Genomic DNA, 12,540 nt, shown 5'->3' on the forward strand with positions numbered 1-12,540 from the left:
AAGAAAATGCTAATTTTAGAAATTCTGCAGAAGACATTTTAGCAGACGACAAATTTCCCAGCATGCAAAGGGTTAACATTTTCAAGACACTTACTCAAAAACATAGTTTATTTTGAACAAAGTGTGTTTATTTGTATTGTATTTCACTCCAGTTAATGCATAACGTCACATGTACATCAGAGCATAATTAGCATTTAAAAATATGAAGAAATAAAATCTGTATTTCAGTATTTTCACCCCAGAAAGTTTAACTTGACCCCTTAAAATTTCAAGCATGGGGTCATATAACAATTTTAAATCTATTGAAATCGTGTGCACAATTATTTCCTCATGAATTTGAGAACTTATGCCTAGGTTTGATCAGTATATTTTTGAGAAAGTTTCTAGTTTTAGGTTAATATATGTCAAAATTGTGAGAAAAGCCCTTCGCTCATCTGACACACTGGGACAACTACTAAACACACAAAAATACTGTATTAGCCTTAAGCTTTGCAAAAACAACTGCTAAAACATGCCTCTTTTGTGCTTTTCTTAACCATTCTGTTTAGATTTGCTGGAATGACAATCTGTATGGTTTTTCCATTATGTATGATGCACGAGAACACTAGATTTGTAACAGTTTGCATTTTGAATACGCTTGTATTGATAATACAATGCTCGTTTTTCCACAAGGTGTAAAACACAAAAACTCAAAATGCTATCATTTCAAATTTTGGAAAATAGATTTAATTTTAACATTTGATAACAGATCAATATTTGGTAAATTTTAATTAAGATAAATTTGTTAACACAAAATTTGTGGAACCCTCTATTTTAGTTTGTGACATTTTATTGCATTCAAAAGATCCGTTGACACATTGGCACTTGTTTACAACCCAATTATGGTCCGAAAGCCAGTGGCAGATAAAATAGGGGGGGGATGCCTAAACGGGAGCTGACTAGGTTTAAGTGAGGTAAGTTGGAAATGACTTAAAAAATGGCATTGTTTTCATGATTTACGCCAAGGAGTTGCGTGTATTTTTACCAGGTAAGCCAAGTTTATATTTCTTTTCAATGAATAAATATACCCTTATGGCTCTACGTATTGTGTTTGTGCTGCCCTTGGATTTTTGTTGCAAGATCATAGACGTCAGAATAAAAAAGAAAGTTCACCAATCAATTCAGATACTTTATTTACCAATTAATTCAGCAGATACTTAATTCACCAATCAATTCAGCGGTGACTTTATTCATTTATCCATTAATTAGATACTTTATTCATTTATCAATTCAGCAGGTACTTTATTCGCCAATTAATTAATCAGATACTTTATTCTCCAATTTATTTAGCAGATACTTAATTCACCAATCAATTCATCAGATACTTTATTCACCAAACAATTCAGCAGATACTTAATTCACCAATCAATTCAGCAGATACTTTATTCACCAATTAATACAGCAGATACTTTATTCACCAATCAATTCAGCAGATAATTCATTCACCAATCAATTCAGCAGATACTTTATTCACCAATCAATTTATCAGATACTTTATTCATCAATCAATTCAGCAGATACTTTATTCGCCAATCAATTCAGCACATACTTTATTCACCAATCAATTCAGCAGATACTTTATTCACCAATCAATTCAGCAGATACTTTATTCACCAATCAATTCATCAGATACTTTATTTGCCAATCAATTCAGCAGATACTTTATTCATTTATCAATGCATCAGATACTTTATTCGCAAATTAATTCATCAGATACTTTAGTCCAAATATATTTACCGTATTTTACCATGTATAACGCGCTACCATGTATAACGCGCATGCGATTTTTTAAAGCCAAAATGGAGAAAAAAAAGAATTCAAGACCAAAAACCCGAAAATTTGGCCGAAAATGGCCGCCATTTTTATATTGCGCAATCATTTAATCTGAGTTTTTCGGGCGCTTAATTTTTTGTTTTAAAGTAGGGAGCGTTTTTACGATCAGGAGCATGGGTTGCATAGCACTATATTTTTTGATAATTTTTAAGATTATTCTCTCGTGAACACCGATATGTCCTTATTGCTGCGCACTGCGCGTGTTTTTTCAAGACCCCTGCGCGTTAAATTCGAACCACCATTACCTATTACTCACATTTGAACAGTGTAACATTTTCATTACCTGCCGCTCACAACATCGTATGACATCTTCTTCTGCAGACCCGCAACATCGCAATGTCCAATTTTACGCAAATCGTCCGTGGATCCCATTTTATTTTTCATCGACTTAAATATTTCCCCATTAAGAGATGCTCCCCATTAAATCCAGTTTGACCCGGTATTTCGCGCCTTCACTGCGTCTAGTTGATATTATAGTGAGACAAACAATACACCCGAACGCTCAATTCCATACAGTTGGCGTTATTGGCGTAAAGCCATTTGACAAATATCATTTGTTTGTCTCTATTGAAAGAAAATAAAACGAGTCTATATCTCTATTGTTGGTTTGTAACCTACGTAGTATACTCGCACAGTAGCATATTTATGCAGAGATCGGAAAATGATTGATAAACGTATTCGTCGTTTCAATGCTTAGGGCCGAGTAATTTCGGCAAATCGGAACTCAACCTACGTAATACACTTGCTCAATTAACCGTTGAACTCCACCTCCGTTCTCTTCAAAAGGTTCGAAGGCGGAGCTTTGCACGTGCTATTATTTAATTGGACGATTGCCATTGAGGAACAAACACACAATTGGTTCGGCATGTTGATTGCTAGACAAAGGAAGCCAATTTTGTCGGCGAGAAACTTATCACTTTATTGCTTCAGACAGGAAGCGGCTTTCCATTGATGACGTCAAACTGTCAATTCACATAGAGTGCAAATTTTCGGAATTGCTAACATTAAACTTTGGATTAAATTATCAAAATAAAGCAAAAGCGAAGTTGAAAAATATGATTGAAATAATTAGCCTCAGTTCAAATAAGACGTTTTGCGTTGTAAATCAACGAGTTTTCATGACAACAAAAACTTTAACAAACAATACCGCGACGCACGGGGATCGATATAGCTCGATTTTTTTTAATGAACAATCAATGAAGAAGTGTGAAAACACCAACAAAGACATTTTTTTCATCTTTTAATTTTTGTCAAAACTGTTACTACCCCGTTCATTCCTAACCTTTCCCGCTATATGTTGTTTCGACAACGGCCCCTTCGGTCTATAACATTATAGGGTGTAGTTTTCTGCAATAACAAAAATGGCGGCAATTGTGAAGATTTACGAATACGAAATGGATTTTTTGCAATTTAGCAACCAGGAAAGCGTTGTGTCAATGTATTACGCGCACTGAATTTTTATTTTGAAATTTGAAGGTAAAAAACCGCGCGCTATGCATGGTAAAATACGGTACAAGTAGTTCAACTGTGATTGTTCTACTGGTACAAGAAAGTTAAAAAAAGAATATAAATTGAACACCTCTTACTACACAATCTTCATTTATAAATATTAATTGTCATGACGCCTTATCTATGATCGCTCTGCCCACTAGAATTGATCCACCAATCAGCGATCGATTAATCGGGCGCACTCGTTAGCAACGACCTGTCCGCCATTTTCTAGACAAGCTACATGTTTAGGTTCACTTTTATTCCAACGAGTTTCTTTTGTTTTCCTCTTTAAAAAAACGATTAAAAATGGTTTAACGGTGTCAATGGGGATTATGTAACTCGGACATTCAATATCCTGAAAGATTAGTTGGTGACATTTAATTCATATCGTTTCCAAAGCCGAAAAGAGATCTTGAGAAGTGTAAGAGATGTAAAAATACATGCGGTCGTCACCACGAACAACTGAACGTCAACACTGTCAAAGACAATTATAATATATTTTTATCTGATATACTAGCAGATTTAAATAGTTTGTGTTATCGATCTGATTATCACATAATATTTCACTTTTTTAAAATAGTTTTATCAGTTACTAGGTCAGAAGCGAGGTTCATCTGCATTACTTAGAGAGAAATAAAACCCAGCATGAAGCCTAATTCATGCTGTGTTTTATTACTCTGATAGTAATGCACTTAATTGACACCATACATGTTATTTGAAGGTGACATGTGATATATTATCTTATTAACGGTATCTACACATTTGCACTCATGTGGTGTCACCAATAAACGCTTTTAATCCACACTAGGTGCTCGAATGCCTAGATCTCATTTTTTAAACGAGTTTCGTTTATTTGTTCGGATTAAAAAACGGAAATGAAATATGGCAAAAACGGTGTAAAAAGGGTTAATGCAACTCTGACATTTGGTAACCAAGTAGATAAGTTAGATGAATTAAATTTATACCATTTCCAACGCAGCAATGCGGTCTTGACAAGAGCGAGTGGAAGCTTCAAGAATTACCGAGATCCCTCTTTATAGAACAATAATTTATTTCACAGACTTGAAATGTCATATAAGCAATAAGTAAGCATTATTAAGTATGTATATTATGTCACGCATGTAAAATAATTGAGAATTTTGGTACCCAATTCGTGTAACTTTACGAATTCCCGTTAAAAATCGCGTTTCTGTGTGTGTCAGAAACAAGTGAAAACCATTTTGTTATTATTTTAATAAAGACGTATCGATAAATGCTTTTGTAAAAGAGTTATTATTACTTATATTAGTTAACCAATAAATGCGGTAACTTCGGGGAAGTCGGTACCTGCGCGAGCGTCTGATATTGGTAGCCTTATTAATTTATAATAGCCTGACCGTATTCCATTTCGTACAACGCTAATTTTATATCAGACAATGTCCAAACTTACTGTGTTGTTTTTGCGCTTTAAATTATAGTGATTGATAAATGTCCCATAAGCAATGTTTAATATGATTAATATCACTTTTATACGCAATAACATGTGGGATTGAGGTACCCACCCGGCGTAAGAAAGCGCGTAAAACTTCACCGAATTCCCAGTTATTAAGCGCTATTTCGTGTCAAATACACGGGTAGGAGGATGTTTCGGTAATAATTTTGTTAATAATACGGGTAAATACCGGTGAAGTGTTAATTTATTGCAAATACCACCATTACACGTAATAACGGGTTCAATTTCGGTAAGCGCGCAAGCGTTTGAAAGCGTGTTTAATGTACCGATTTACTCGTTATAAATAGCTGATGTTCTATTTAATCGTATATTTTTTGCATTTGCAGAATAACTAAATGGCATCAACCCCTTTACAAGTGTAATATGGTGTTAAACAAGTCCATAAAATCATCCGGAATATCGCGTAAATCTATATGCAGTCTATAGGCAAAGAAGCCATTTTGGTGTTAGCTTGTCTAGGTTTTCTTCCTGCTGAGCCACGTGATTAAGTGGGAGGAGCGATCACTGATAAGGCGTCGTGTCAATTTAAGTCATAACCAATAATTCATTTAAAGGATGAACATATTTTTCTTGGATATAAGTTTATTCTTTATCTTAACGTCTGATAAAATATGGGCCCTAAGCCATGCACCATCCCAGAGACATCCCAGTTTTACAGAGTACAGCAGTACTGTAACAAGTTTGTTGGGTTCAATTATATGTTGAGATAATGCACGACAGTTACAAGCTCATTATGCTGGAGTTTGGCAAAGTTTTGAAATTAATTTCCGGGCAATTCAGTTTTGCAAAGATACAAGCGTACAAATCACTTATCAGTCTTTCATGATAATTAATATAATTTGATGAATACATGAAATGTCTAGGTGGCCCTCAGAAAACAAATCAAAGCAAATAATTTGGAAAACACTATAATATAAGCAAACTTGCACTTGATTAACTTTTGCGATAAATATTTCTCGCTTCTGTCTTAAATTGATCTTAAAACAAGATTACACTAACTAAGTGTTAGCAGTTTGAAGTAAATAGATGTTTACCATACTATTACAATAAATATAATACAAACACATATTTTAACCTTATTTTTTTTATCAGATTTAGGGGGTATTTATTATTCATAAATTGAGGGTAAAACAAAACATTTATTTTGCCTTTTTTATAAACACGTATGGCCAACATAATACACATGACCTTATTAATTACTTGATACACTGACAATTTCCATCAAATTTAATTTACGTATTAATTCTACTAATTTTTTCCTTCTTTATAAAGTAGCGGAAAAGGGCACTCTTCCAATGAGAAAAAAAAATATAAAAAATACACAATTTCTTTAAAAAAAAAATTATTTCTGTAATAAAGGCAACATTTTTAGTTTATTTCCCTATGGCAGTATGCAAAAAAATATCATATTGACAACATGACAAAACTTAGTCATCAATTTTAAAGTATTTGTTAGCAAACAAGAGCTGTCACCATAGGATGACTTATGCCCCCTATAAACGTTTGGTAGAAGTCATGAGCTTTTTTCGAAACGCAGATTTTGAAACCTAAACTTGGACCCTAAGTTCAAGGTCAAGGTCACAGGGGTCAAAATTTGTGTGCATATGGAAAGGCCTTGTCTATTTACACATGCATGCCAAATATGTAATTGCTATCTGAAGCGACATAGAAGTTATGAGCATTTTTCGAAATCTAAACGCAATGTGTGACGGACAGACGGATGCACGGACAGACAGTCCGATCACTATATGCCCTCCTTCGGAAACATAAAAATGTCTTAGAATATCAAAATAAATCAGAAAGCCACATAAACTAGAGAGCAGACACTATGCAAAATCCTTGAAATGCACTAAGTGACCCCGTGACCTAGTTTTTGACCCGGCATGACCCATATTCGAACTTGACCTAGATGTTGTCTAGATACAACTTCTGACCAAGTATGGTAAAGATCGGATGAAAACTATTTGAATTAGAGAGCAGACAAGAAAAGTGTGACAGACTGACAGACAGACTGACGGACAGTGCGAAAACTATACACCCCCTTTTCTTCGAAAGGGGGAATAAAAATAAAATACACCTATATCCCAATCTGAAGACAGCATGACGCAAATTTTCCAATTTCAGATTTTTGGGGGCTAATTTTTCAGGATGGGGCAAAAATCACTGTCTACTACTGTGATATGTAGTTCACAAGTCAAAAGAAATTAACTGTAATCTTAATACAAACATAATACACCCAACAATGTTTACATGATTTTCATATCAGAACTTGTGGGTGTTTATTATACATTAATTTAACCCTTTACCACTTAGATATATATTGTCACGCATTTGTAGTCCGTAAGAAGGTTATATTTAATTGAATACCTTTCTTACTTAAGATTCAAGTTTTTAAGGCTTCATCTCCAAAACTAAGATACTGATGAGCAGCAAACAGCATAAAACCTGAACAGAAGGCGAGTTACTCGCAGGCTATTCTGGTTTTACGCTGTTTGCACATAGCCATTTTCACTTTGCTTCTGAGTGGGAAAGGGTTATAGTAAGCATGAACACTTATATCCTTTGTTTATAAGAAACCTGACTGGATCACTTGATAAACATTAGACTCCTAACCATTTCATGAATACTTGCCTATACAGTCTAACCCCTCTTAAGCAGCCAGTCAAGGGAAACAGCCAAATTGGCTGCTTAAGCGGGGTGGCCTCTTAAGAAATGGTTGGGTCATAGGGAGTCTGGAGTTGATGAGTGCATGGCCAACTGTTCAATTTTTGTATGAACAAAATGGTAAATATGTGTACATGTACTTAACAATGTATAGACTTAAATAATTTTATTTCTTCCTTTCTAAAATCAGCTATAAGACAACATTTTCATTCAAAAAAATATTTTATTCATCTTTCTAATCATCATCAATATCATCATCATCAAAATCAATTCAATGAAAAAGAATCATTCTCATGATTCATTGTTTACACAATGCGCGTTGTATGGCCCCAATGCACTTAAGATGGGAACAGTTGTGAATCAGTTATGCGTGAATAACTCCCGTGTCACTATAAAATCGATAATTTAATCGGTTTATTGCAGTTTTATGGCTTTGAATACCTACCGCAAGAATTGGTCCCGACAGTGATCTCCTTCACGATAAAATCGTGGCCAGTTACTTAAGAGACTGATAATAGCAACCGGGTGTAATCCTCCTGGTAATCATGCTTTTCATGCATAATATTATAAAAACGTTTTTTCGCCGCGTAAAGGGTCTTATAAAAATTAATATTGAAATCATTGTTAATACAAAACAAATATAAATGTTTTGTTTTATTCCCAAATGAGAATAATAATTTGTAATCCGAAACACACTCCCGATTGTTTAATGTTAACGAGACAAATTCTAGCATCGTGTATTTCCTTTGTCCCGACAAAAGCGCGCGAAAATGATGCACCAATGTACAATGTCACGCCATACCCATGGTTCGAAAGCATGCGTGTATTGATTTTTGGATAAAAACTTTGTAGCACAGAGAACATGTAGATCAGTTGATTTCGGTTAAAAGTTTTGTTGTTCTTTTTAACTTTTAATTAGCCGATAATTGTCATAAATGTGTGCTTGAAATAGTATGAGCTACAAATAATAAATTATAAATTAAGAATCTCATTTCCAGTAATAATAGGTGATATTCGCACGTGTGGAAATAAAAAAATCAAACGGTCGCATATTGCTTTTAACCCGATAACCCGATAATCCGACGCTAATTAATTGCAATTTGCAAACTGGCTGTCAAACTGTTTATCACACATCACGCTTCAGTACTACAGGGCCTAAACCGCAGACTGGAAGTACGTATCGATTTTTTCGCCGTTGCGTCGGTGTAATTTTGCCAATGTACATGACTGACTTACTTGCGCGTGACCACTCATATGGGGGGAATATAACATTTGGGATGAAAAATTGCTGGCCGCTGGCCGGAAAACAGGGTTACCGCTTAAGAGGGGTGCATTATATAGTGTTTATCGACGGTCGCGGCACAGACCGGCCGCCTACACAGGGTGACCGGCGATGAGGGGTGACCGGAAGTAGGGCTTGGACTGTATAAACGGTGTAAGCATAATTTGCGTTATCACAATATCATCTCTGTTTTTCTTTGGATTTTGTTCTTAGTAAAAACCTTTTCATAGGCCCATTTTATCAAAACCAGTGGCTCAAAACTCTTGAGTCTATTTCCTGGGAAAAACCAGTATATAATGTCAATCAGAAAGTTTTTGAGAACACTCCCAAACTTGGTATCCAACCAGGCACCTCATGGTCCCAAGGAAGGCACATTTTCCAGTCAACACTTAGGATTTATTAGATGCAGCTCTGGGAAAACAAATGTGCGTTATGTGTTGTCCCAAATAAGCCTGTGCCCCCGCGCAGGCTACTCAGGGATGACATTTTCTGCTTAAACTGAACTTAACAGATTTAATTTATATGAACAATTCCATAACAGGGAAAAGTGTTGTCCCTTATTAGCCTGTGCAGTCTGCACAGGCTAGTCTGAGAAGACACTTTACGCACATTCATTTAACTCTCTATTCTCAGGGCAATAAATAAAGGCCCATTGAGTTTTTTCTCACCTGCGAGTATCCGTTTATTTCTATTTTCTTCTTGCTAGAATCATGATTAATGCGACCCCCTCCCAGTACTTCACAGTCCAGCCCTGATTCCTCTATCGCAGGAGCTACTTCATCGAATATATCCGCTGGAAAAGAGAACAAGAACTACCTTATCGAAAATGTCTGCAATTAACCAATTTATGCCTAGTGGACTCTCCCATCCTTGTAAATTGAATCAATTTATTTCCAAAATTAAGGATGTCTTGTATATTTATTTCTATATTTAAAATATTTCTAACAGAAATTCCTTTAAGCAAACAGCGCAGACCCTGATGAGACACCGCATCATGCGGCGTCTCATCTGGGTCTACGCTGTTTGCCAAGACCTTTTTTCTAGACCCTAGGCATAAATGGCTTTAAACAGATAATGAACTTCCTTTTCAGAAATGTTCGCAAAACAAAACTGAGTCATACATGTGGCTTCTAGAGAAGTGACATGAGTTTTATGAGACTTTACCCAGGAACCTCATTTTTTTAATCCTAGGGATCCCGAATTGAACTTTGCCTATATGTTGTCAACAAAAAAAATTCTCACTCTTTTCGTCATAAATGTTGCTTCTAGAGTGGTAGTAAGATTTTTCTAAGATTTGTCCTTTGACCTAATTTTTTGTAATACTAGTAACCAGGATTCAAACTTGGCCTAAATATTGTCTAAAAAATATATTTTAACATCCCAGGAACACTGTTTATTTTTCAACAATACAAATTTTGGCAATGACAATATTTTATTTTTTATATAAAGCATTAAGGAGCTGTGATATGGTCAAATATGAAACAAATTTCCAAGCATGCAAAGGGCTAACTGTGTGATTACATTTTGTCCAGCCCGTGTTAACCCCTGAAAATTCTGCAACCTGTATAAATACCATCCCAAAAAGCAGGTGGGTGCCAAGGGTAAACCCTTTGCATGCTGGGAAATTTGTCGTCTGCTAAAATGTCGTGTGCTGAATTTCTAAAATTAGCATTTTTTGCGTGTTTTTTTCAAAGAATACTATCAGAATAGCAAACAGTTTGGATCTTGATGAGACACCATGCCACGTTCTGTTGCGTCTCATCTGGATCCAAACTGTTTGCAAAGGCCTTCAAAATTCGGTTCCAGCACTGAAAGAGTTTAATGCCCAGTTGGCCCTGGATTTCCATTTTTGTGACTATTACACTATTTCTCTTGACATTTCGACAAAGACCACAACAAAAGCTATGGACATTTATCATTTAATTATTATAGTTGTTCCATTTGCCAGATTCCACACCTTACACTAAGGAATGTCTGAGATCTGAGAGGCATTTGCTCCACGATAGACACGATAGACTGCAACCATGGCTACATCATTAAGGATAAACTTAAGTGAAAAAGGGTGAAGTAATGTATCTTCTATCAATCAATAATTTTGCCAGAGTTAATGAAGTTATGTTGTATGAGGTATCTTCTAATAATGCCATCTCAAAAGCCAGATGGGTGCCAAGGGTAATAACGGCCTTTATTATGCACCTTCTAGCAAATATCCAACAGTCATAAACATAAACCCTTCATTAAACTATAATCACCTGTTTACCCTGTGCATGAAATTTGCACAAAAAGCAATTTTAAAATCTGAAAAGGATCTAATGAATATTCCCCCACCCACACAGCAAACATATGGCAGTCTTCAATAAAATGCAGAATTTCTGCCAAGGAAATTGATTAAGATTGGGAAAATTGGTATCAAGAAATCTGTTATACTAATTTATTGTCAAGAGCAAGTGCCTATATAATGTCTTGCATATCTCAGCTTTATAAACAAGCCACAGGTAACCATTTACTATTTCCTGATCCCTGAGATTCCACTGCCATTTAGTCAAAACAATAGCTGCCACTCAAAGCATGGTTATATCAGCAACATTGTTCCCTTTTACCCCTCAATTGCATGTATGAACATTTTTTTTCGGCCTAGATGTATACGTCAGCTTTTCACCTTACCTGACCTTTGTAACTGTCCAATAAAATTCAAACAAGATTATTGCCAAGCAATATAGTCCTCTACTGGCTCCACCATTGTCAGAAATTCCACCATTGTCAGAATTTTTGTTGCAATAGCAACCAGAATTTTTGACGTAGGAACAAAATGAAATGACGTGCATATTGTCCATATTGCCATCTATCCATGTTTCAAGTTTCATGAAAAAATATTAAGAACATTTAAAGTTATCGCAGGATCCAGAAAAGTGTGACTGACTGACTGACTGACAGACAGACTGACAGACAGACAGAGCGCAAACCATAAGTCTCCTCAGGTGAAACCGGTAGGGGACAATGAAATTTCCCGCGACTAGGTCAAAATGAATACACTTCATTTATCCCATAGGCTGATTTGAGCATACGACTAGAACATTGGAAACATGTCCGCGTCTTTGTAACACTGTTTTACTGCGGGTTCAGCATGAAATAATGTAATCTCTAATGAAAAGGCTTAATAGATAGAACAGTTTTACACTCAATCTCGACATCAATACAGTATGTTCGTGCACCGTTTATTTTCTGAGGATTGCCAGCCCTAGAACGTTTGTACTTAAAGGCTATGTTCTCATATTTAGTACTAACTTTGATATTCCGGTCAACATGTTAACATGTAAAAGTATAAAGAGCAGTGGAAGCTAGGCCTCACTTTAATGCATTGCATTTCAACCCGCGAGGTATCAGGGTCAGTTCGCGATTAGTGTGTGTGAATGTCAGAGTTTATATACAGGTCATCGCTGCGTCTTCACGACTACGTGCTGACCAGAGTACGCGGCCAGTAAAATGATCGCTATATAATAAAGACGCTATAGCGTGAACTAGATGAACTGGAATTTTCTTTAGACCAGAAAGATGTTAAATGAAGATATCCAGGGATATAATTATGGTATGTCAATAATAGATTCTTAATGTGTTTTCAACAATACCATGATAAATAATTTTTTTAATTAATTTAACAAGAATTATTCCACCATATTGACTAATGTATTAAGCATGAGCGCAATGATTCTCAATACTGTTAATAATCAAATCAAATAGC

General features: G+C 35.5%; 2 protein-coding genes across 4 annotated transcripts in view; both read right to left on the bottom strand.

Annotated features, from left to right (window-relative positions):
• LOC127840048 (low-density lipoprotein receptor-related protein 4-like) overlaps positions 1-12,540 on the bottom strand; it is a 212,388-nt gene that overhangs the window by 94,265 nt on the left and 105,583 nt on the right. The window lies entirely within an intron of this gene.
• LOC127840054 (14 kDa phosphohistidine phosphatase-like) overlaps positions 1-12,540 on the bottom strand; it is a 52,495-nt gene that overhangs the window by 15,553 nt on the left and 24,402 nt on the right. For all 3 annotated transcript variants that reach the window (XM_052368444.1, XM_052368446.1, XM_052368445.1), the window contains exon 3: positions 9,470-9,594. In XM_052368444.1, the coding sequence (XP_052224404.1) occupies positions 9,470-9,594 (125 nt within the window). The remainder of the gene's footprint in view (positions 1-9,469; positions 9,595-12,540) is intronic.

This window comes from Dreissena polymorpha, chromosome 7 (assembly GCF_020536995.1).
Source record: "Dreissena polymorpha isolate Duluth1 chromosome 7, UMN_Dpol_1.0, whole genome shotgun sequence".
Classification (NCBI taxonomy): Eukaryota; Metazoa; Mollusca; class Bivalvia; order Myida; family Dreissenidae; genus Dreissena; species Dreissena polymorpha.